Raw genomic sequence first — 26,159 nt, 5'->3', positions numbered from 1 at the left:
TGCGCGCTGGTGCAGAGTTTATTGAAAGAGTCCCCCCCCCCCCCCCCCCACACCTCCACCACCACCACCTCCCACCCCTCCCTCCCTCCCTCCCTCCTCCTCCTCCTCCCTGCAGCCCAGGCAGCAGCAGCCTGGGTGGTCCCCCTCTCTCTCTCCACTTTGGTGAGCTGTTGCTTAGCAGCTAATAATAGGCGACGTTTGCAAAGTAATTTGCCTCTTCCTTGGCCAATGGGAGCCGGAGCACTTTTCCATCAAACCTCCCTTTTCAGGATTTGCCGAGAGGGGAACTTCTCCAAATGTTACCGCTACGGGATCAGAGTTAGACTTGACACGAACGGCTCAGACACAGGCTACTACTACTACTACTACTACTACTACTACTACTACTACTACAGCAGCTACTAGTCCTCTCTGAGACGTCGTTTCACAAACTATTAGGACGAATGAAGACTGAAGGATCTATACGGATTTCGGCGCATAATGTTGGGATGGAGTTTCGAGACTTGTTTGCCTCCTAGGAAGACTAGAAAGGGTTCTCCTAACTTGTCGCCGGTGGTGCTGGATGCGCCCCTCTTCTATGTTGGATTATTGTCGCTTTTTGTGAACTCGCACCGATTCTCTGTCGCTTCGCCCTGCGCCCCGTTCACCCTCTTTGGACTATGGCCTCGGATCGCGGGGTCCCAGCGTCCAGCGTCTTTGGAGATTTACCCCCGAGTTATACGCGCTCCCAGCCGCCCGCGAACCCAGACCTGCTCCGGAGACCCAGCTACTGCCACGCTGCTTTCGCACTTAAACAGATCTCAAAGGTGATACACTAAAGCGCGGATTTACTGTGGAGGCAGCGTCCATTCAGTCAGCAAACGTGAATGAAAGGTCTTGATTTAGCCGCTATCTAATCGGGAGCTGGGGGGGGGGGTGGATGTGGGAAAGGAGTTCAGGCAGAAGCGAGGGCTCGAACAGTGGGGTCGGTGGACCACCAGACGACGGCCAGACTAGGAGTAGTGCAGTTTAACTGTTTGTCAGTTGAGTAAAAATCAGTAAAGAAACTGTGGCCAGAGTTGGATGTTTGCTGGAGCCACATCCAGATCATCCCGGCGCTTGTTTGACATGAACCAGCTCAGGATCCCTCAGCAATCAAGTGATAACCAAACAAGAGTTTTCATATTTGGCAGCACGGTAACTCTGCTGTTTAGTTCAATGGGCACAGGACTCTCATTCTTTTTTTTTGTTGTTGTTAAAGCCACCGTGAGTGAGTGAGGGCTTGTTCCCATATCCGCAGTCGTCTTGTGCGTGTTTTTGGCTTTGTGCAGGCAGCGGAGAGCGCACTGGCCCGGGGTCTGTTTGGAAATGTGGTGGGTCCTGTAAAGGAATTCACTGATTGAGTTTGATCTGACAAAGCATCTTTGGACCGCCCGGATGCTTGGACGTGTTTCAGCACTGTTGAGAGAAGCCACAACACCAGTGCTGTGTCTGCTGCAGCAGTGACATTTGTAGCACAGGGACTGAACAGATCCGACAAGCAGAGCTTCTAACAGTTCTAATAAAAATGATAAGAGAAACTGTGTGGTTTAGGTCAGGCCATGGAAATGCATGCCAGCTTTATTAGACTGAATTAGTTTATTCTCATACAGGAGTGAAAGAACAAGTTTTCTACAAAGAGCTGCAGCAAATATTATGTTTCTACAGCAGCACATTGTTGTGGTAACTATATATTACAAACTAACTAAAGACCAGATTAATTCATTTAGGAGAAAGTGACACTTTATGCATAACACAGTACTGATAGTTTCCAACTAACAGACTGAAACTATAATCTGAAATGTTATTACTATAAATAATGTTAAAGCCACTGGTTTATTCTTTTAGTGAAAATTGTGTTTTGAAGCTCACATTTGCCTTTGTCACGACACTTTCTTTGGATTTGGTGAGCCAGAACCACTAGTATTAAAATATATCCACAGATGTGCAGTTTAAATCATCTTGAATGTGAAGTGGTTGAAGGAAGCTCTGTCCTGAGCCTCCACTCAGACCAGGTGGTGGGCATGCAGTTTTAGCACGAGTGTGTCTGTACACACAGCATAGGGCAATAGTTAACAGTCAACTCTGTGGTTAGCTGGTTAGCACCTTAACTTGTCATCATGCTGTACAAGGCGTCATCTTAAGCTGCACCTCTCTCTGAATACAGATGCATGTGTTATCCAGCGTTGTGGATGTTAGTTGCCACTGTGATGTGGCCTCTGCTCACAAAAAACACAGATAGCGCTGTGCAAGCTATGAACCGTTCTGTGGACAGTTGTGCAATGGTGCTTTATTTATGTTTGGTAACATAGTAAAAATAATATTGTCCTTTTCTCGCCCTCCCTCCTGCTTCAAATCCAGGGTAAGGCGGTAGGTCAGAAAGCTCCACTGTGGATCCGGGCGAGGTTCCAGGCCCTCCTGTTCTCTCTGGGCTGCCACATCCAGAGACACTGTGGGAAGGTCCTTTTTATTGGACTCTTAGTATTTGGGGCTCTATCTGTGGGACTCCGAGTTGCAGCCATTGAGACGGACATCGAACAGCTATGGGTGGAAGGTGAGTTCAAGATATGTCTCAACTGACACATTACGTGTTGCTGATAGATGTTTACGTGATGCAGCTACACACACACTTAACACACGCTGCTAGTTCTGTGTTGTCACTGTTTCACACGTGAGTAGAACATCTCAAAGTGTACCCGTCAAGTTAAAAGCTGAATCTGGTCTTAAGGGATGTTTTTTTTTTTTTTTGAATGCTCAGTAATTTACAGATTTGGATGAGTCTTCTCTGCTCGGCTTAGCAGGAGTTTGACTGACAATAGTGGCTGGTGGGACGATGCAGGGTGGTCAAGTTAGTGTCATCTCAGTGCCATGGGAGGGCACTAGGTGTTCAGTGCTTAACAGGCTGACTGCTTGTCTGGCTGAAGTCCTGACTAGAGCAGAAACAGGGTTTAGGCTGATTTAAGTTGTTCTTTTAGTGTTTGGCTGGATGAAAATGACTATTACACACATTTCTGTAGATTTCCAACACATTCACCAGTATGCAACGCAAATACAAACGACAACTAGCTTGCAAAGGCAGCACCAGTTCCTTTATTCTGTCTTCTACAAGCTGCGAAAGTGGAAATGCTCAGTAATCGTCAGCTTATTTCTTAATAAGTCCCAGTTTATCTGAGAAGTGAAAACACGTCTCTGACATGACTGCGTTACAGTGTCGCATGGACACACACACACACACACAATACCTTTGTCTCGCTTTATAAGGATGTCTCTGTTCGGGATTCTGCTCTAGTCTAGAAACCTTCTCTACATTTGACACTGCTCCCTTTTACCTTCTTTCTGTGCACTTTAGTTTTAGCTTATGTGTACATTTTCAGGGGCAGAGGCAGCTTTATTTGGTTTTTCACACTGGCCAAATTCCTTTTAAACCCCCAGGCTTTCAGTGCTGGGGCTGATCCCCGCAGCAGATGGACTGTGTGAATGGTTAGCCATCTTTGAGGGATCTGACCCCTCCCCCCGCAGCTCCCTGTGTGGTCCCTAACTATTCTTGGATTCCATTCAACAAGAGGCAAGCAGGCAGGCAGGCAAGCAGGCACCACCTCCCTAAACCCACTCCCTCCTCCTCCTCCTCCACACCAGAAGAAAAAAAATATAAGTGAATGCAGCTGAAGTTTACCCACCTGTTTTGCACGCTTTAAAAGCGCCACAGCAGTTGGTGAATATAAACAGACTCTATAGGGTTTTTAAGCCCACCATGTCACTAGAGGACGGGGACAGGCGGCTCCCACAGGATCTGCGTGGAGGTGTTGGAGGAATCACACATTGTACGTGTCGGGAGAAGTGTTTGGAGGCGACTGCATGGGAATTTAAATAAATTCCTCTATCAGGCACGACAAAACAAACAAACAAACAAAAAAAAAAAAACAGCCTCTATAAATGTTGTCGCTGAAGTTATTAGCTTGCTGGAGGAAAAGCCTGAAGCTCCAGCAAAACAATGAAGAAGAGTTTGAATTTCCACAGTCTCCTTTTTTTCTTTTGGTTTTCATTCTGGTTAGTGTAAAGCTTCAGGATTACTTCATGAGCTAATTGGCAGAGCAATTTCTTAAAGGAGATGTTTAGATGTTTGCGTGCCAGTTGTTTTTCTGCGGGATTGAGCGAGTTGAACCGGGGGGCTGAAAAGGAATGCTGTGCCTTTAAGAGGCCGTGGCCATGTTTCTAAAGTTTCTGCCTGCCTTGTTTCCACCAATAGCCCATTGACAAAGCTGCTAGGGCCTCAATGGAGAGTAAAGTGGTTTGGTAACAAGAAGAGGTTAGTTCTCCCTCTGTCTCTCTCATTCTCTCACACACACACAAAAAACACACACACACACACACACACATGCATCATTGCACATAAGCCAGAGCACCGACGAGGGAGGAATGATATCCTTGCTAACAAGACAGCTGATTTCATATTAAGAGCCTCAAAATATGTTTTGGACATTACTTAGAGATCTTTAACTTTAAAATCACATGCCTGATGCAAACCTGTAAGTCATTTCCTTTGTATTCGGAACAGCTCTCTCCAGATTGTAGAGCATAAACAAAGCTTTTGTAGCCTCATTTGTTCAGAATAAACTAGTTGGGAATTGACAACTTATGTGTTAACACATGGTGCAAGCTGTTGGTGAACGTGTGAATGTGTGAGGGGCATATGCTTCCCATCATATACAAGAAGGTGCCCCTAGAGTAATCACATACACAAACACATACACTTGTCAACTTTGCCACCTTTCGTGTATACAGCTAGGCCGGCCGTCTGTCTGTCTGCCTGAATTTCCTGACTGCGTGCCCGTCTGTCTGCCTTTGCTTTGTGCGTGTCTGTTTATATTCCTACCTGTCTGTCTGCCTCCTCTGTGAAGTCAGGCCACCAGGGCTTTTTTAATTGCTTCCTCCCTCCTACAGGACCAAAACACTGTGAAGCAGAGCATGGTAGTGCTGTCCGTGTCTAGAAGGAGTAGACAGAGAGAGACAAAATGAGAAGCTGCATACCTGCATTCCCAAGCAAACGTTTTTATTTTATTTTATCAGTGTTGTTTGACATAAGGATGTTTATCTCAAAACTTGTGTATTTGCAAGGTTGTTAACAAAAAAGGATCACATCTGTATAGGGTGAGAATAAAAGCCACAATATCAGGGTGTTTAGTCTGACAGTGGGAGTTTCTGGCTTTACCTCTCCGTCACTGCACCTGAGAACCCGAGACAGGCACCAGTCATCACTCACTTAAGTCTGAGATGTTTTAAAGGTTATAAGGCATTGTATTTTTTTAATTGAAGCAAATACTGGCAACCAGTGAAGTGAAACATATAGCATCTAATTTGAATCTGACTTATATACTATTTTATAATGCCTTCTATTCTGTTTATTGTTGAACATGTACTGTATCCTGTTCACCTATGGGAGTGTGAAAGTTGGTCTGAGCCGGGCAACGTGATCTAATCTGCATTGTCCTTGAACAGAGAAAAAAGAGAGATTGTAAAAAGAGGTGCAGGAAGAAGAGAAGAATGAGAGAAGACAGTGGGGGGCTGGGGCAGGAACAGGGTACAAGGTTTATGGCTAGCTGACACTTTTTGCTTGTGTCTTTGCTTGTCTCACTTGAACAAGCGTCAAGCGTTAGTCTCATGCGTGTCCTTCTTTCACCATAAAGAGCTGTGAGGGGGAGCCGTTTCGTGAGAGAGGTGTGTGCTTATGCTTAAAAAACTGTTGAACATGTTTTGTTTTTTTTTGCAATGTAGTTAGATCATTGTTTTATATTGTGAATTGAATGGTCAGGGGTTTTTTTTTTAAGGTCAGATTGTTTCCCGATCTAAAGACCTACTTGAAAAGCTTATTTGAGAAAGAGAGGAAAGAAATGGCTTGCATGTAAAGGTGGTAGTGTTTACACTTGCATTAACTAAACTCATCCTTCTTGGCAGAGTTTGGCTGAGGCATGACAGACGGGTACACAGACTCAAGCTGTCCAAATATGAGTGCAGTGAGACAGGCCCTATCCGAATAGCAGGCACACCACATGTCCCATAAAAAGGCCATGAAGACAGAGGATAGGAAAGGGGGAGCTAAAGACCATGCACAGTCCACATAGCATGTATGCATAAATATTGGAGTTCTAGCTTAGCCATCTAGCAACCAAATCAGACATGGCCCTCTGCAAATATGAGGAGCTTGGAAACAGGTTGATTAAAAGACACGGAAAGAGTCAGAATGAGAGAAAACATTCCCGAGTTTGCGCAAATGAGCGAATGCACACGTGGGCATTTTGATGTTTGGAGCAGTTTCTCTAAATAAACCTCAGAGCGGCACAGCAGGTAAATGCTATAATTCATTGGTGCGCACACAGCGCCCCAGTTCAGACAGAGAAAGGGAGCTCTATGAGGCATTATTGGAGTTGAATAGTGTGCTGCGGTGCCCCAGCTAGATAAATAAACTCCCAGCGCTCAGGGCCCAGGACCTCACTGGTAGAGAGAACAAACAAGACCAGAGTCAACCTGGGTCACTTCTAAATGTTTATTTCACCCCTCCTTCTCTCCATCCTTCAATCCAAGTCTCCCTCATTCCATCCCCTTTCTCAGCATCCCCCCCCCCAACACACATACTCTTCAACAGTCAGACCAAGACCACCCCCCAACAAATAAACACACACTGAGCAGCTATAGATACATGTGCATATGACAGACACATGGCTTTTGCTTCCGTGATAATGGAAACTCACGGACTACACTGTACGCAGCTTTTTGATTTCACGGTTCATCAGGTTGACTGGATTTTGAAGTTACAGCCACATTTACAGTGTTAACATAAAACATTACAACACCTTTATACAGTTATTTCAGTACCAGAGCTTTTATAAAAAATGGGCCCTGCACTACAGAACTCAATGCAACACTGAATGCAATATCCTGAAAGGCTGCAGCTGAAAATGGGATAATGAAAACTCAATCAATATAGTGTGGCACCCTTTCTTTCCTAGCTGAAGAGCAATCTTTGTCTTTGGTCTGCGCGATATAAAGCAACACCAGTCACCTCAGAGGTTGCACCATTTTGCCTCTGTCTTTACACCATGAAAGTATAAAAGTAAAGAGAGAGGGAGACGGAGAGAGACTGGACATTTTCTTGGTACTTGGGAAGGAAAAAAGAAATGGTTCTTGGGCTCAATAAATTCATTTCTTGTCTGAATAAGACCAGCAACGTGGAAAAATTTTGCCTTTCAGGCAGGGATGAATGTATGTTTCAACCACACATTAAGCAGCATTAGCGGTCAGTGGAGTGTCTAATGTGACTATTTTTCACAGTGGCCAACACTGCCCATGATTAGCATAATTAGCAGAGGCAAGCCTATACATATGGAAATAGAAAGTGCCTAAATGCCAACCCTGGTGAAAATTTATGTGTGGTGGCTAACACCACTGGCACATCTGAATAGAATGTAAGTGAAACTGATTTTTCATTTTGTTTTCACAGTTTTATACTGTTTTTAAGGTGTTGTTGTTTTTCATCCTTGTAGGAGCTGCGTAATTGAAACTAATAATTTAGTTTAGTTGCGTTCACACACTGATTTTTCCTTCCTAAAATAATACAACTGACTTTTGAGGATTGATGAACAGATACAGTGTGTCCATAAAGACAAAACACACACACACACACACAAACACAGACACTGTATTTCTATAGGTAAGATAGCAAAGTGCCAGCTTCTCTTTCTCGCTCGCTGCCTCACCCTCCCACAGTTGACTCTGGCATTGTTTTACAGGCTGGGAAAGTTTTGGTCCATTTGGTTTTGTTGTGAAAAAAAAAAGGTCCCTTCTTTATTTTATTTTGCTGTTTGTTGGGAAACATCTAAAAGAAATTGAAGGGTTGAATGACAAAAGGGTCTGCATTCAGTCTGGAGCTGCTGTACTGAAGGATTGTATGGCTGAACAGCCCATCTGCTGGGGGCAGTCTGTTTTAGGCCGTGCCCTGGCTAGGAAATGCCAAAGGGCAGGGCCAGGCTGAGGACCCAACATGTGGTCCAGCCCGTTTCTGGTGGGTCCATGTGTGACAAAAGAACCACAAGTTTTTTTCTGATTCTGGATGCTAGGCCAAGACTAATTTCTCATTTGGTTTCTCTGCTGAAAGTCAAAAGAAATAAAGGGCTTATATTGGACGAGGTGAGAGAAAGGGTGATGATAGATGAAAGATGGTGTCCAAAAGGACAGCTTAGGTTGGTGTTTATATATTTTTTATCATTAAGGTTATCCGTATGAACCGTCTTCTCAGGTTGTCATGCTGTGTTAATCAGGGAAAGGTAACTTTTCATGGCACTATGTAGCATACATGTCAGTTTCAGCCCTCTTCAATCCTGGGTCTTCCTCCATATCAGCATGGGGCCATTCAAAGGCCAGCTAATCCAGCTAATCTAGCACACTGAACTTTGAAGGTGGTCGGTCTGACCTAGCATGGCCTGGAAACTGGACTAGGCCTGTAAGCCACAGAGACAGACTGGAATAGCACGTATGTTACCCAGTTAGGGGAATCTAGGTGTTCATCTTTTGGGGATGGAAGGTTCATGTGGTGAGGAAATGACTGAGGTTGGTGGAGACAGGGTCCAGTGTTTACACTGGTTTACAGACACACACACAGGCACATACACACGTTCATACAGACATTATATTTATACACCCACAGTCATGAAACCATGTCAGGGCTTGTTATGACATTTTTTGCTTGCTTTTCACTTTCCCAATGTCGTAAGTGTTGTGAAAGTGCTTTTAGTGGTGAACCTAGTAAATGAATTCATATGTTGCACCCAACAGAGTAAAGCTGTTTGTAAAATTTGGAAGATGGTGGTCGGGTTTCTCCAAAACATTCAATGAAAGAACTGTGGATGTGATTTAGACGGAGTTGTGATCACTTGTGATCATTTCTTTTTTTCATTTTTGATCATGTTGCCAAAGACAGACTAATATTTCATGTTACAAAATTGCTCATGTAATAAAATTACCAGCCACTGGGGTGTTAAAACCATGGTTTCCATGCTCAAAAGTGCTTTCTTCCCATGGTGGGAAAATTTCTGGGAACTGTCTCTTTAAGGCTGTGTGCAAGAAGAGGGTAGGGGGATTTTAAAAGAGTGAGCAGGAGAAAGAAGTAGTTTATTAGGAGGAAAGGAAGAAGAAACCAGAAGACAGAAAGAAAAACAGGTATGAAAAGAAAGGACAAGGTTCCTTCTGGAGAGAGTGGTGAACAGAGCCGAGTGGTTGTGAAGCTCAGAGTTGGGTGGTTGGGGCCAGACCAGGGGTTGAGGAGAGAAGGCGAGAAAGAAAGAGAAGAGAGAGGACTGGCTGCCTGGGTGGTCCAGATGGGAGGAACGAGACACAAATAGCTATAATTTACTTCAGGAGGCCTGTAATTACAGAGCCAGAGTCTCTCCGAGTCACCCAGTTCCTGTTGGGATCAAAACCTCACGCTGCAGAGGTTAACATACGAAATGTCAAAAAAGGTTTAACAGATGTAAAAGAGGTCCACGAATGGAAAGGGTTCCATTTTGTTGTAGCTTTTTTGTGATTGGAAATCTGTGCGGCAAAGAAACTCAGTGAAGTCGTGGGGAACTACATGACCAAGCATCATTTTCACATCAAGGTTCATAACTTTGTACATGTACCTGTCACTATTAAAACTCCCAGAACTGATACTCTTTGCAAGAAAAACTTTTCTTTATTAACCCAACCAAAAGAGTCTCCGAAAGTCTCAAGGAAATTACTCATTCTACATTGTTTTCTAAGGCTATAGGTTTAAAGCTTTATAAATATTCTCAACTTCAAAAACAATTCTAGGAGCAGATGTGCCAAGAACACCCGACAATAACTCTTTAGTCCTATTTCTTTTGAGGATGTATTGATCCAGATACCGTGACTTCAAATAAACAAGGTGACCTGATATTCGCGAGCGTCTGTGTAGGCAATTAACACCTTGAAAGTGAAGCCTAGGAATATTGGAGTGTTTCTCCAAAGCCCAGAGTTCTAACCTGATCTCACACTTTGGCGGCGTAGGCTGAATAGTTTGTTTTCTCTTTTCTTCCCATCAATTATAGGAGCAGAGAGAGGGGGAGGTGCAGAGAACGTGAGAGGAAGAGAGGCAGAAAGAAATAGAGAAACAGACAGAGAGATACTAGAGAGCATTAAATGGAGATGAGAAATAGATGCTAAAAGATCAGAAGGTCAGGATCAATAGCAGCACAGCACAGTGAGTAAAATAATGATGAGAGCTAGAATTAAGAAGGAGGTAGCCCTTGTTTTCAAACTTCCCCCACTTCCCCCCTCTCTTTCCTTCCGTCTCTCTCTTTCTTTCTCTGGGGTTGTCATGTAGTGGGACAGCGAGAGGGGCAGACGGGCCCTCTGTGATCCAGCACGGCATGTTTCATGTCCACTTGGCACAGGCACAGATCCCCCCGGCTGGCAAACTCTTTTCAGGGCAACCTCCTGTAATTAGGGGGCTGGAGTCTGCACAGCATAGCTCCCTCTCTCTTTTTGTCAGCGTCTCTTTTCTGTTCATCAGCACCTCTGACATTTATATTTTCTCTCTGTAAATCTATTTGCCTTATTTGAGCTCCCTGTATCTGCAAAGCTGGACAGTACGATGAAGCAAAGTTCATCAGTTGCTCGTGAAGATCCTCTTTTTATGCCTTTGTCTATATCTGCTGCCCTAAGCAGAGTGGTACAGGATTTTTGGGGCATCAAAAGGGTGGTTTTCCTAACTAACAGGGCACATCTGTTTCACAGAAGGAGCCAATAAGAAGCTGTATTACTCATTTCTCTTGGCCAGACACTGGCTTGTGTAAAGTGCCTTCAAAACCAATACTGGCGAGGGCCAAGGGCGTTGGTCGATATATGTGTGTGCTTGTGTGTGTGTGTGTGTGTGTGTGTGTGTGTGTGCATATGTACACAAGCAAATGTGTGTCCTTGTATGTATGTGCCTAATGATCTATTTATCTAAAGGAAGAATTTGGTGTCAATTTGTTCTTTATTCTTTCTTTTCTAGCTGGCAGCCGGGTGAGCACAGAACTTCGCTACACTAGGGAGAAACAGGGAGAGGAATCAGTATTTACCTCACAGATGCTTATCCAGACCCCCAAAGAAGAGGGTACCAATGTGCTTACCCAGGAGGCTTTGCTGGTTCACATGGAAGCTGCCCTGTCTGCAAGCAAGGTCCAGGTTTCGCTGTTTGGGAAGTAAGTGAACCACAGACATGTTGTGTGAATCATTTTCTGGTACTAATGCTTCTGTTGTCAGTAAAAATGTTAAATCAATTACAAATGATTTTCTTTCCTGTAGGTCTTGGGATCTTAACAAAATCTGCTATAAATCAGGAGTTCCTATTATAGAAAATGTCATGATTGAAAGGGTAAGTTGACAGATTAATGTTTTAAATATTTCTATATTTTTTCTGACTTTGATGTTTAATCATGCTTCCTTTTCTATTTCCTGACCCTAGATGATTGACAAGCTATTTCCCTGTATGATAATCACGCCATTGGACTGTTTTTGGGAAGGGGCCAAACTACAGGGAGGCTCCGCCTATTTACCGTAAGTCTTGGAAAATGTGACCCAAACTAAACTTTTGTGCATATTAATAATATTTCATAGAAAGCCTTGGCACTCCCTTTGCTGTCGTTGCTTCCACCTGACTTGCGTTGCAAACTACCGCTTTTGGGGGAGTCCGTAACTTTTAACACATGCTGGATGGAGACATACAGTTGGGCTTTCAGTAGTCTGTCAGTGAGCGCTGTGACTGACAGTAGCGGCCAGTAATAGAGTTCTTTTAGAGCTCAGAGAGGGACTGGAGGGGGGTGTCCTGACAGAAATTCAAAGAGGGAAAGTGAGGGAGAGATGTAGCGAGCAAGGGTGAGATGGAGAGGGAGAGGACATGGCTGCAGCAGCAACTGGGTGGTGGAATGGTAGAAACGGAGGGCAGGGAGGCGGCGGTGGTGGTGGTGGCAGGGGAGCCCTTTGGGTCAGACAATGGTAAGCATTCTTTCAGTTTACGAGTGAGTGTCCATCAGTGCAGGGGCCCCGGAGGAGGGAGGGGGATCGGCTTTGTCAGCTCACGGCTAACACTCAGCATTCTCATGGTAATGCCCTGGGCTCCCAGCTCCCAAGTTGTCCAACAAATAAAATGGGCAGTATTCAAGCCTCAAGTCCCCCGAGAAAGACAGAGAGAGGCTACAAGACGGTTAACAGTGGAGCCTGGGCGTATTTGGGCATTTGTGGATTCAAGTTTTTTTTCTCCTGCTTTTCTGGGGGACGAAGTTCTCTTGAGAAATTGAGTCGCTGAAAGAGACCTCTTTTTTTCATCTTTCAGGAGTGATATTTCAATTGAGTACTTAGTTTATAAAAGATAGTTTAGATCATAGCAGATGTTTCGCTGCAAACAAATAATTTGTTTATGTTTCTGTCTGGAGCTGACAGCAGTGTGTTGCATGACAAGCCAGCACATACAGAAACAAACACAAGTTTTCCCATCCTTAGCATCTCCCTGTTGGCTTGTGTGAAAGCAGAGCAGCAGAGAGGGAGAAGGGGGCTCTTTGATGATTCACATGTCTTCCATTCCTGTAAATCACATGAAGTGCTCTACATCTGTTGTTATTTATTAATTGTTTTTTACGTCTTTTTCATGCGGAATTGAAGGGAACCCATGGTGGCCCTGAGGCTAGTGTCCCCGTAGTCAGCTTCCGCTTCACTTGGTTTTAAATGCAAAGTAAACCAAAAAAGACTAAGATAGTGTGAGTTAAAGAGGAAGATAAATCACTTGGGAGAACAAAGACCAGCTAATTTACAGATCAAGATAGTTAACACTCCACATACACATTATTTCCCTCAGCAAGTAGACTTTAAACTCCAAACGCATGAGAAAATATTTCACAGTAGATCTATCCTTTGAAGTGAAGACAGGTGAGGTTCTTTGTCACCACGCAACAAAAAGTGTGAAAGTTTGTCCCCTTTTTTGCTTTTCCCCCCATCTCATCTCCCACCTATATTGCCCTCCCTTCCATCCTCTCAGCCTCTTTCCTTCCCTCCATCCTTATCAAGATGTTTGGGAGGCAGAGGTAATTGTTATGACTCAGTGCAGGACATAGAGGAGTGGAAGCGAGTAGGCAGCCACCATGCCTTTTCCCTGTGCATTGTGGCAGCGTGAAACAGGATAATAAACGCTATTTTATCCTGTATCTGCAGCTAGCCTCCTGCGTAGCCCAGCACAACGAGGGAGCGAGAAATAAACTTTGCTGAAAGTTTATCTTGTTGAAAGTAGCACATTAGCAGAAAGTCATGTGGCCTTGTTGGCACAGCGTGATTTTACCATTTCTTCTTCAAAATAATTGCCAGTTTATGATAATCATAAGTATGTTTTTGCTCTCCAGGGGTATGCCAGATATCCAGTGGATGAATCTAGATCCAGTCAAGCTGATGGAGGAGCTGAGCCAGTTCACTTCACTGGAAGGATTCAAGGAGATGCTGGACAAAGCCCAGGTGGGTCACTGACCTGCTCACCGACAATTTTACTAAATAAAAACTCTTACTTGCATTAACAATTACTGGTTTTAAAATTTTCTATATACTGAGACATTTGTTGCGTAACTTGTTTCGGTAGGTGGGCCATGCCTACATGAACAGGCCTTGTCTAGACCCGTCAGACCCTGATTGCCCTCTTAGTGCACCCAACAAGGAGCAAGGAGAGGTAAACTTACACAAGCAAAGAATGCACCTTCAGTCATCTTATACACACAGCAGCTGTAAGAAGCTGTAACACTGAGCACTACAGAGACACCTAACATATTTCTATGTCTTTTTGCATCTGTTTCTCTGCTCTCATTACATTCAGAGTCCCGACATTTCTGGACATCTCCAGGGTGGTTGCCATGGTTTCAGCCGGAAGTTCATGCACTGGCAAGAGGAGCTCATCCTGGGAGGACGGGTCAAGAGCAGTGAGGATACTCTGCTGAGGTATATGTTTATTAAGACGTTAAAAGAGAGTGCAATCACTGCAGTCTCAGGTGATTTGTCACACTGTGTTATAAGTTTGTTCTTGTCATATTGGGAGATATAGCAGTAAGCAGGCGGTGCCTGATCACTGACAGCCAGGGAGGCAGGCAGTCCGCTTGTCAGCTTATGAGCTGCTGTGACTGTGGAATCTGTGTAACCCTTAATAACCCAACAGACACATGCTAGGAATGCCTCATACCGAGAGGAATCAGTTTCCTGCATGACCCTGGTCCAGGATAGGCCAATTAAAGATGACTGACAGCAACATAAAGCACCCCCACTTTGCTACACATTTGTTGTTTAAGGGGCCAAAAAGGAAAAAGAAGAAATAGAAGAACAGAAAAACAACTTCAACTGTATTTAAAAGCACGGCCAATACAAATGGAGTGACAGCATTGATGCAGACCATTACCCAGCAATGAATGAAAGGAGATTCCAGTCCCATCTGCAAGATCTACACTATGATCATTTATTTCACATTTTGAGCAGCAGTGCTTCTCACTGTGCCAAGAAAACCTGAGGACATCTGGGATCGTAGCCTAAAGACCAGCAGACAGGCAGACTAGATAACACCTGCTATTGGTTGTTTGTACTGGCAGACAGACGGACGAAACCTAGAAAAAATGGCACCTGCCTTTAACCATTCACAGAAGTACACTCCATCCACACTTGGGGATATAAAAACATCCAAACAACAGTTTAATGTAGTTGTAGTAGAGTGGATTTCAAGTCAAGTCAACTCAGCACACAATAAACTATTATCTAGGGTGAATCTGACACAGCTAACATTGTGTGTTTCTTGCAGTGCGGAAGCCCTCCAAACTATGTTCCTGTTGATGAGTCCTAAGCAGCTGTATGAGCACTTTAAAGACGACTACGAGATCCACGATATCAACTGGAATGAAGATAAGGCCACCGCCATCCTTGAATCCTGGCAGAGGAAGTTTGTGGAGGTGTGAACACACTTCTAACCATTTCATATATTGTTCATGCACATGCTTCCAACAAAAGCAGACAGAAGTGGAGATTTTTGTTGTAACCACCAAGAAGAAATATGAGGAGGCATTTCCTTGTCCCTATGCAGGCTTGTTTTGCTTTGGCATACACACACACACACACACACACACACACTGCATGGGCCTTACACTGCAGTGTCTGAATTCCATCAGTCTTCAGGTCTCTTGTAAAGCGAATCACAGGGCAGACCGGGGCAGTAGGTGTGTGTAGATGTGTGTGTGTGTGGTAGGTCAATCATCTCTCCCTGTCAGAGCCCTAGTTATAGGAACAAGCTGTTGCTGTGATAGCTGACACCCACCATGGTGAGGGCAAGGAGAGAGGGCGGTGAGGGATGTGTGGTAGGAGAGGAACAGGGGAAACAGAACAGAACATGACAGGGACGCATACCTTTTCCTGACACATTAGGGAACAAGAACAGATCTACTAGAGATAGCGAATGATGATGAAACTCAAACAGGTTTGGGAGTGTCGGTCCATTCATGACACCAAGCGGGGAGAGCAGCCCTCTGATCCATACGATCTCATCCCTTTCACCTCTGACCTCACAACCTCTGGCATCTGTGGTCATTACTCCTCAGTTGTCATACACACACAGAGACATGCTAGCACACAAAACACACACACACATGTTCATACTCACTTTCACACATGCACATTTCAAAGGGACAGGGGTCCTTTTCTGTTTTATAGTCCTAAATTATGGGGTTATAGAAGAGGCTTGGGGTATCATTGGTCATGAACTGTGTGTGTAGTATACTGTGCATTCTTATAAGAAAACGTTGCTTGTCTTAGTCATCGCAGCCCCTCAAATGTATTTTAGTGTACTTACCAATTAAAAAAGGAAGATTAGAACCTAATCACTGATTATTTTTATCCTTCAGGTGGTCCATCAGAGTATCCCAGCTAACTCCAGCCAGTCCATCCATGCTTTCTCCACCACAACCCTCAATGATATCATGAAGTCCTTTTCTGATGTCAGTGTCATCAGAGTGGCTGGAGGATACTTGCTCATGGTGAGTATTGTAACCTACTGAAGTCAGAAATAAACAATATTTAACTCTAAAATGACTAATACTTGATATGGATTTCATCTCTCTAGCTGGCCTATGCCTGTGTGACCATGCTGAGGTGGGACTGTGCTAAGTCCCAGGGAGCTGTGGGGCTGGCCGGGGTGCTGTTGGTGGCCCTGTCTGTGGCTGCGGGGCTGGGTCTCTGCTCACTGCTTGGCCTCTCCTTCAATGCTGCCACCACACAGGTATAACACATACGCAAACACATAGGACCTTATCTTACCTGGTTTACACTAGAAGGCATGTTCTTAAGGTGATTTCTGTTTGATTGATAGCCCAGATTTTCATGTAACACATTATGACCTTTTGTTTTCTATTGATGTGTTTCCCATTCCAGGTGCTTCCCTTTCTGGCACTGGGGATTGGTGTAGATGACATGTTTCTCTTGGCTCATTCCTTCACAGAAACTGGAACTAACATCCCCTTTAAGGTATCTTGAAGAGTCTTCTCTCTTCTACTCTCCTTTCCTCTTCTTTACTCTCCTCTCCCTGACTTATGACGGTGTTTGTTTTAAAGGAAAGGACGGGAGATTGTTTGCGGCGCACTGGCACCAGCGTGGCTCTGACTTCCATCAACAACATGATTGCGTTCTTTATGGCCGCTCTCATACCCATCCCTGCCTTGCGAGCTTTCTCTTTGCAGGTAAGGTTTTTGCACACATGTCGACACAAACACATAAACACAGACACAAACATATGTACACAATGGCACACCAAGACACCCGAGGCTCCTTCAAAAATGAAAGAGATAACTTAACAGAGGCGACATTTATTCACAGCAAGAAAACCATTCGCTCCCAGTTTTATTGCTGCTGCACCTAAAGGGCAAACATTTTTGTATAGTGTGTCTTTCCGTCTGTGTATGTGCTTAATTGTGTGTGCATGTTTGTAATGTGGAATAATCAGAGCAAAGACAGTGATGAACAGACACGGAGAAGCAGACAGAGACAGAACATGAGGGGAGGGAGGAGTGGCTCAGTATATCACTGGCCCGTCAGGGCGGTTTGCTCTGATCTGTGACTAACTGTGGGTGGTCCGAAACACACAAGCACACACACAAATACACACACAGATGTACATACACTGGAAACCGCAGCTAGTTAGAATGTCAGCTTCGGGGGCTGGGGCGAGAGGGGAGGTGTAGGTGGTGGAGAATGGTGATGGTTTTGCTCAGACTCGCAGCATATATTTTTCCATATATATATATATATATATATATATATATATATATATATATATATATATACATTTTTTTTTTCTTTCTTTCTGGTCCTCATTTATTTCTTTTCTCTCTCCCTCTCCCCTCCTGGCTCTCTTAGTATTCCTGGCTGGTGATTTAGAGTAAGGCTTTACTTTCTGGGCTGTGGTCTGAGACATTTAAAAAAAAAAGGAGACTTGACTCTCCACAGCTGGAGCAGGGTGTCAGTAATTTCACATACTGTTCTCTGTCTCTTCTCACTTTGTTTTTTCTCTCTCTGTATTTCTCCCCGTAGGCGGCAATTGTGGTCGTGTTTAACTTCGCCATGGTGCTGCTCATCTTCCCGGCCATCCTTAGTTTGGACCTCCACCGACGTGAGGACAAGCGTTTGGATGTCCTCTGCTGCCTGTACAGTCCCTGCTCTGACCGTGTTATCCACCTCTCTCCGCACGAGCTGTCTGACGCCGGAGAGCAGCCGCACACGCCTACAACAGCAACGGCACACCAGTACACTGCAGGATCCACAATCACCACCAGCACCCAAATCACCACCACAGTGCAGGCGTTCACACAGTGTGATGCAGCAGGACAACACATTGTCACAATCCTACCACCTACCTCGCAGATCTCCACTAGCCCACCCTCCATCATCCTCTGCCCCACTTCCCAGGGTCAAGGTAAATAAAATATCATAATCAGCTTCTCACAAAGACTATGTTTTTTTTAAATGCCAGAACACTCATATTCTGCTATTTTCTTCTTTAGCCGTCACACCTTCTCCCACCACCACCTCAGTGCCCGACCCGTACGGCTCCCAGCTGTTCACCCCTACTTCCAGTTCCACGCGTGACCTCCTAGCGCAGGTGGAGGACTCCAAATTGGAAAAGAAGTGTGTCCCACTCCCTTTTCTGCACTGGAACCTGTCCCGCTTTGCCAGGGAGAAATACGCCCCTCTGCTTCTCAAGCCTAAAAGCAAAGCCATTGTGGTGGTTCTCTTCCTGGGCCTCCTGGGCCTCAGCCTATATGGGACCACCATGGTGCATGATGGCCTCTACCTGACTGACATTGTTCCACGGGACACCAAGGAATATGATTTTATTGACGCTCAGTTCAAGTATTTCTCCTTCTACAACATGTATCTGGTGACCATGGATGGATTTGATTATGCTCGGTCACAGAGGCCGCTGATCCAGCTGCACAACGCCTTCAATTCTGTTAAATACGTGGTCAGAGACAGCAACAACAAACTGCCTCGAATGTGGCTGCACTACTTCCAGGACTGGCTCAGAGGTAAGAATTCACGCTCAGTAGTGTTATTTTTTGAGTGAGTCAGGTAATAACTTACTCGCTTTCCCCCTGAGGATTTCTGTAAGGATGTAAGGACGTTCAACATTCTTTATAGGTGTGCGTTTTACTAACAATCACAGTGAATGGGTGGGTGCAGGGGTGAGAATGTGTGAAGGGTGACTGAAAGTTCATTCACACTGCTTACGTCCATCCACCTGGGCTCAGGGGTGGTTTAGTAGACAGGCAGGGATCATAGATCATCTACGTATGTGTGTATTGTTGTGTGTCCTCAGGCCGGGACGTGTCAGAAGCCCAGTCAGGAGGAAGTAATAGTTAAAAGGTTAATCAGAGCCAGCTGGGAAAAAGAGAGATGGAAAATGAAACTTGATATTTCACATTTTCAACAGCAGTGCCAACATAGCTGTGTAGGAAAACTCCTATCATTTTATGGTAATAGAAATTAGAACATTTAAAATGAAAAGCTAAGTAATTTCTTGTCTGTGTGTGTTTTACTTCACTTGCAGGTCTCCAGACTGCTTTTGATGCTGACTGGCAGGCAGGCAGGATTACAGCTGACAGTTACCGTAATGGTACTGAGGATGGAGCTCTGGCATACAAGCTCCTCATCCAGACTGGCTCCAAGAAAGATCCCTTCAACTACAGCCAGGTATGTCTAAGACCTACAAGGAAGAAGTTCAGAATGTCCATTTCATGTGGACTAAAAGTGAATACTTTTCTTTCTTTAGTTAACCTCTCGTCGGCTGGTGGATGCAGAGGGTCTGATCCCACCCGAGGTGTTTTACATTTACCTGACAGTTTGGGTCAGTAATGATCCTCTGGGTTATGCTGCCTCCCAGGCAAACTTCTACCCTCATCCTAGAGAGTGGATTCATGACAAGTACGACACTACAGGGGAGAATCTACGCAGTAAGTATCTTATTTTATCTTAGATCTTAGTGGATTCACCTGACAATGCTTTTCAGTAGGAACAGCACATAATCAGATCTAATCATTTCCTCTCTTGCAGTTCCAGCTGCAGAGCCTCTGGAGTTTGCTCAGTTCCCCTTCTACCTGAACGGCCTTCACCAGGCCGGTGACTTTGTAGAGGCCATTGAGAGTGTGCGGGCCATCTGCGATGAGTTTAGCCGCAAGGGTTTGTTGAACTACCCTAATGGATACCCCTTCCTGTTCTGGGAGCAGTACATTGGACTAAGACACTGGTTCCTGCTGTCAATCAGTGTGGTGCTGGCCTGCACCTTCCTGGTCTGTGCGATTCTCCTGCTCAACCCCTGGACCGCTGGCATCATTGTAAGTCAGCAATGAGTTTGTCTAACTCTTTATTATGTCCTCCTCCTTCCTATTGCTCCACTCTTCTTCAATCTTTGCCAATTTCTGTCTCTACTTTTCCACCTTATCCTACCTCAGCAACATCATTAGCCCCTTCCTCCCTCTCTTCTTTCTCTCACTTTCTTCTCACCCTTCTCAGCACAGCTCAATAACGCTGTCTAGGGGGCCCCTTTTTCTCTGTGGAGGGCCAGTGCACACACACACACGGGGACTTTTGTCATTCTAATGTGGGCTGGGCCAGCCTTAGAAAAGGAAATGCAAAGGAGCAAGAAAGGCTTTGCCCTCCTGAAGCCTCTACCTCCAACTCCCTCACTGCTTTTGTCAGAGGGAAAGGGAGAGACTTGGGGACAGGACAGATCTGCCCAGTTGCGACCTTGGCCTGCTCAACCCATCCATCAGGGATAGGATATGTGTGTGTGTGTGTGTCCGTGTGAGTATGTGTGTGTGTCTGTGTGAGTGTGTGTGTGTCTGTGTGAGTGTGTGTGTGTGTGAGAGCGAAAGACGGTCTGAGTGTTGAGCAGTTGGAAAACATTTCACACACAAGCTGGTGGGACCGGTGGTCCTTAAGGGCCCCCCAAACTCACACATACACAAATCCACATATCTCAGACCACCGGGGGGGCTGAAGTGTAGCACAACAACAGTGTTAGATTCAGTTGGAATGTGTTTAATTTAAGTAGCCATCCCTAGCAGCACTGATTGAGACAGCAACATAACACAATCTCCACAGACACAGAGAAAGGCAAAGTCACATGCATGTATGGTTTCCAAGCATCAGCCTGCCTGTGAAGATTTCACTCAGCCTGTATGTGGTCGAGCAGTAAAACAGCTTTTATCATTTCCAATTTAACCGTGCCCAAGCTCGGAGCCCCTGCTGGGATCAAAAGCTCCTATTGGCCAGGAACCGTTCTCTCCTCCTTGTTTTCTAAGACCTGCTGTTGTTGTTTTTACTGTGGTTTTTACACTAACATCAGACATTTCCAATTAAGACATGAGCAAACTGAAACATTGCATTACTAAGATGTTGCATTAAAATGGCGGAAACAATAAAATAATCAGCACAAGCTACTATCCTATGAAAAACAAGATCATTTGTTTTCCACACATAGACAATGAATTTGGAGTTATGGGTGAGCCCACACTCTGTCGGGATGATGACAGTCATTTGAAGCACCTCTGGGAAGAATGAAGAGAAAGAGAAGGAAGGGGGGGTCGGGCATTAGCCTGAGGGTTGGTAATTTAATGCCATGTGGTTGAAATCCTGAGCACAGGGTCAAAGATTGTATGGGGTGAAGAGGCAAAAGGGCTCAACTCAGTCATTTGGGAAAGACACATTCACTTTTTGGTATTATTTTATTTGTGCTTTATGGTTTACTTGTTCTTTGTTTCCTTGTTGGCATTTGAAAACTGTTTATTTCACTATTTCTCTCTATGCCCATTTCTCAGGTGTTTATCTTGGCTATGATGACAGTGGAGTTGTTTGGTATCATGGGTCTGATTGGCATCAAGCTGAGCGCCATCCCTGTGGTCATCCTGATCGCCTCTGTGGGCATCGGAGTGGAGTTCACTGTTCATATTGCACTGGTGAGTAAACAAATCAAGGACCACATGTGGATTAAAGGTCAGGGGCCCCGAGCACCTGCTAATAAACACCTACTTTTTTGGTCTGACTGTTAGATATGTGCTGTACACTAACATGTAAAAGGGAACAGTTGTATTTAATCTGTCATAATGTTTTTAATTATTATTACTTTTATTTTCTCACTACAAAGATTAGTAGTAACTGTTTTATAAATGCAGTAGACTGCATTTATTTACACTTTTAGCGTAAAGCACAGAATCCCGTGGCTTCATGCCTGAAATGGAAAGTGATCAAGGTAAAATAAGCGTGATTAAAGTTTTATTAGGAAACATTTGGCTTCCTGGTTCATGCTGGCAGCTCCAGACCTGCTTCTTAGCACAGTGCACTGTCTTGTAGCGATCCCCAACAAAACCAAATGCAAGAATTCGAGAATTAAAGTGTGCCAAGCCCCCACCGCAGCACAAGTTTTGTGTGATCTGCAAGATTTCCAACTCATTTCTCTTTCCCACCTCCTCTTTCGCCGCAGGGCTTCCTGACAGCGATTGGCAACAGAAACAAGCGCTCGGCGGTGGCTTTGGAACACATGTTTGCTCCCGTGGTTGACGGAGCGATCTCCACGCTCCTGGGCGTTCTCATGCTGGCAGGGTCAGAGTTTGACTTCATCATGAGGTGAGAAACTTTGTGTATGTGTGTGTATGTGTGTGTCTTTGTATGTTTGAGTCAGTCTTAGAGACTTTGTGCTTCGTGTGTGGAGGTTTTTTCACTGTGGAAACACCTTCAGCCCATTTGTTATCTTCACAAGTAGCTGTGTTTTGGTTTTACACTGCCGATGTGTGAGTGAGTACTTGTGTGGAACCAGTTGTCTAGCCTAACTTTGGGATGGGAGGAAGCTTTGTGGGGGGTCAGGGGTGTATGCAGGTGGAAATGTTATACTCCTGTGTATTCACACACACACACACACACACACACACACATAGAGTGACAAATAAGCACCTGGTTCTGTCACTCCAGGCACACACATATCTATCTCCCCAACCTCAGAGCACAGCAAATGGGGAAAACATCAAGGGTGTGTAACAGCTGCTCGTAAACATGGAAGTGTTCTGCTACCCACTGGGTGGTGTCTCTCTCTCTCTCACTGTCTTTTTCACACACACAAGGGAATCTGTAAAAAATCCGTTTGGCATTCTCTTCCTCTATGTTGGGTGCCATAATAAAAAGTGGAGCTAAATTTGAAGTGGTCAGCCAGTCAGATGGTCTGAAGCCCACCAACAGACATCACTCCACTGTGTGTGTATGCGTGTGCACACAAGTGTGTATTGTGTGTCGATGTAGTCTCATGTGAAGTGTGTGTTTTCTACCACTTCTTCATGGTCAGAGTGGAAAAAAAGGCAAATAGCTCGATGTTTTTCAGCCGAATGTGGTCTCGGCCCAAACCCGAAACCACAACCTTGAGCTCACAGACTGCAACAGGCCTCCATGACATAAAAAGCACAGTTTTTCTACAGATTCAGAGACAGAAGCAGAGAATGGAGGAGAAGTGCTCTGACAGTGGCTGCCTTAGAAGGATATTAGGCCCTGGTGGGTGGGTAAATGGATATTAGATGAATGAAGACGTGTAAATGTGGTTGATTAGGGGAAAATTGAGGACTAAGAAACTTGGATCGGGAGTCAGATAGAGCATTTTCAGCATCTTTCTCTTCTTGTCTCCCGCGTTCGTGTGAGAGATTATTTTCAGAGGACATGGTGAGAAAGTGAGATCGAGTGGTCTAATATCTTTGTTGGAGGTCTTGTTTAGCTGTAGCTGTAGCTGTGGTCGGGTGAATGGGGCAAGACAGAGCTGGCTAGCTGGGGAGTAGCATAAATATACGGCTGTAAACATCTCCTGGCCTTGTAATGCACTGAATAAACAGCAAATTCAGCTATGCTCTGAGTCCCCTCTCTCTCTCTCTCTCTCTCTCTCTCTTTCTCACACGCACACACGTGTAGCGTGCATGCATGCATACCACATATGTGTGCACATAGACACATGCACAAAATACACAAGGAGAAATGCACATATGTACAGGCATGTAAACACTTTCTCTCACACACACACGCACTCACACGAATCTCCCAGGCCCTGACAACAAATGGAAAAGATTACAGTTTATATAAACAGAATTCCTAACAGTGAGACACTGTTGGAGGTCCCACCAGAGTCTCACTGTCTTCTTGTTTTTTGTTTTTTTTTCGCCATGTAAAGAAGCTGTAGTATAGCTTTGGCCCAAATGGAACAGCTTTGTTGTAGCAACAATGATCTTTTTTTGTGATTCCAGCAGCTGCATGTGAATGTGCATGTAATTTGATAAACTATTCCAATTAAATATCTGCATGCTGTTTAAAGACAAACATGGTTTGAGCAGACAGCAAGAAATTGGAAATATCTCTCTGATGTTTTGTCAAACGTGGTTAGGTTGACACCCAACACGCAAACCATGAACTTTTTTCCTGAAGAGCGACCTTTGTCAAGTGCACTAGTCGCAGTAATTGTAGTTGTTGTCCGTTCTGGACAGAAACATGTTTCCAGAACGCTCCGCAGCTATTATCCCTGCCCTTGTTGGCTTTTTTTTTTTTTTCTTCTTCTTCATTCCAACTTTTTTTTTTTTCCCCTTCTTCTTTTTCTTTTACCTCTCTAAGTCTGGCTGGGGGTTAGCATCTCACTGTCTCTCTCTTTCTGCTTTCTATTAGTGTTTAAGTGGAGTCCTCTCTAATTTTCTTGGGGAGCTCTTTCTTGTGGCCTGCCTCCGCCCATGGCCTCCCCAAAGCTCCACAGAGATGCACGCACCCAAACACACACACACACGCAAACGCACGCACGCACAAAAAGACGCAGTGTGAGTGAAAAACAGAGCGAGAGAAAGTCTTGTAACAGTAGTGAAGGCATCAAAGCATGTTTTAGTTGGACTGAGCGGGGAATCAGATTTGCCCCCCCCCAACTCCCTTGCCTTTGATACACAAACACTGGGCTTTCCCTGACTTCTTCCCCTGAGCTACTTCCCTGCCTCATGTGCCAGCTATGTGTGTCTTTGGAATCGTGCACAGGAGTGTGTATATATGTGTTCTTGTCTATGTCAAACGTCTGAACACCAGCCATCCCCTTTTTGAGCCATTAAGATGTATGTCAGATGTTTTCCACTTTGTGTCACGACTTCAGCTGATGCTCTAAATCCATCTGGACTTTACCAAATCCCTAAAACCCATAGATTAAAAAGTAAACAATATTCAGCAGATAGTCTGTGCAACCATAAGTGTGTGCACTAAACTAAACTGCAGCTGAGTTCACAGTTAGCAGCTGCTGCTACTACCCAACAAGAAAGGTGTGATCATTCTCGCTCTTGTTTAATTCACCGTCACCTCCTGTTGCAAAGTGTAGAAGAGGGATTTCGTACACTAACAACTGCCTATCTCTCTCTTGTAGGTATTTCTTTGCTGTGTTGGCTATCCTGACTGTGTTGGGGATGCTTAATGGCTTGGTGCTCATGCCAGTCCTCCTTTCCATGATGGGCCCTCCAGCTGAAGTGACTCCAGTCGACAACGCCAGCCGCCTTCCCACGCCTTCTCCCGAACCCCCTCTTCCTCCGCCGATGACACACCATGGTTACTTCTCGGGCCATCACAACCAGCGGTCAACTCGTCAACAGGCATTTTCTGAGTCATCAGATTCAGAGTATTACTCTGAGATGACCACTACGTCAGGGATCGGAGAAGAGGATTATAAGTACTGTGACCGGAGTGCGTACATTACATCGCACACCAACATTCCCCCTGCTACATCTCACATCCTGCTGGAAGCCAGCAAGAACCCCAGCTTCCCCAAGCTCACGGTATGCTGCACGACCACACTGACAGGATGTGTTCAAGTGTGTTCAAATGCATTTGTTTTTCTGAAAGTAAATGACGGAAATGTGTTTGTTGCAGGTGGTGAAGCCATTCAGAGAAAATGCAACAAGCACTGGTGGGAGGATGGAACCAGTAAATGAGACTTCTCACAATGCACAGTCGCAGGTTACATGCTGGGATGGAAACAAGTGGGAGCAGCAGGAGGGCCTGGAGAGGATCCGGGCTCAGCCCAGCCATCACTTACCCAGTGACAGAGCACACTTTCCTGGGAGGACTTGTCAAAGTGGCCCCAGGCTCCAGAACAGCAGAGGGCCTCAGCCAAACAGGACTAAAGGGCCTAGCTATAGCAATAGCAGCTCCAACCTCCCATCCCAACCAGGTTCCACTGGAGGACCTGTTACCATGGTTACAGCCACAGCCTCTGTGACGGTCGCTGTGCATCCGACCTTGCCAGGGGCGACCTACCAAGGTTACATGCATGAAGGTTTTGACACGGACAGTGAGTCGGACTGTTTTGAAGCTGCTAAAAGGACTTGTGGTGACAAAACAAACTTTTCTTCATGTAAGAGAGACTCTCTAGAGCTCCAGGACTTGGAAGCAACGCAGGGCCACGCAGTGCAGCAGCTCAGCAAGATACAAGGTGAGGCGGAAACTAGCCAAGGTTCATCTAAACGTGTTTTAAGAACTTGAATTTGTCTTAACATAGGATAAAG

At 45.0% G+C, this 26,159-nt stretch overlaps 1 protein-coding gene across 1 annotated transcript in view; it reads left to right on the top strand.

Moving 5' to 3' along the window:
• The first annotated feature begins 208 nt into the window (after positions 1–208).
• The window catches only part of ptch2 (patched 2), a 28,175-nt gene continuing 2,224 nt past the window's right edge, over positions 209–26,159 (top strand). The window contains exons 1-22 of the mRNA XM_026374666.1: positions 209–806; positions 2,380–2,572; positions 11,066–11,255; positions 11,359–11,428; positions 11,519–11,610; positions 13,443–13,551; positions 13,673–13,759; positions 13,904–14,025; positions 14,870–15,017; positions 15,963–16,094; positions 16,181–16,336; positions 16,489–16,581; positions 16,668–16,793; positions 17,644–18,025; positions 18,114–18,638; positions 19,160–19,302; positions 19,382–19,562; positions 19,663–19,943; positions 21,429–21,566; positions 22,091–22,233; positions 25,025–25,430; positions 25,525–26,086. Coding sequence (XP_026230451.1) covers positions 660–806; positions 2,380–2,572; positions 11,066–11,255; positions 11,359–11,428; positions 11,519–11,610; positions 13,443–13,551; positions 13,673–13,759; positions 13,904–14,025; positions 14,870–15,017; positions 15,963–16,094; positions 16,181–16,336; positions 16,489–16,581; positions 16,668–16,793; positions 17,644–18,025; positions 18,114–18,638; positions 19,160–19,302; positions 19,382–19,562; positions 19,663–19,943; positions 21,429–21,566; positions 22,091–22,233; positions 25,025–25,430; positions 25,525–26,086 — 4,426 coding nt within the window. The 5' untranslated portion in view covers positions 209–659. The remainder of the gene's footprint in view (positions 807–2,379; positions 2,573–11,065; positions 11,256–11,358; positions 11,429–11,518; positions 11,611–13,442; positions 13,552–13,672; positions 13,760–13,903; positions 14,026–14,869; positions 15,018–15,962; positions 16,095–16,180; positions 16,337–16,488; positions 16,582–16,667; positions 16,794–17,643; positions 18,026–18,113; positions 18,639–19,159; positions 19,303–19,381; positions 19,563–19,662; positions 19,944–21,428; positions 21,567–22,090; positions 22,234–25,024; positions 25,431–25,524; positions 26,087–26,159) is intronic.

This window comes from Anabas testudineus, chromosome 17 (genome assembly GCF_900324465.2).
Source record: "Anabas testudineus chromosome 17, fAnaTes1.2, whole genome shotgun sequence".
NCBI classification, from domain to species: Eukaryota; Metazoa; Chordata; class Actinopteri; order Anabantiformes; family Anabantidae; genus Anabas; species Anabas testudineus.
The sequence above is the reverse complement of the archived record's forward strand: the minus strand, read 5'-3'. Positions and strand labels throughout refer to the sequence as shown.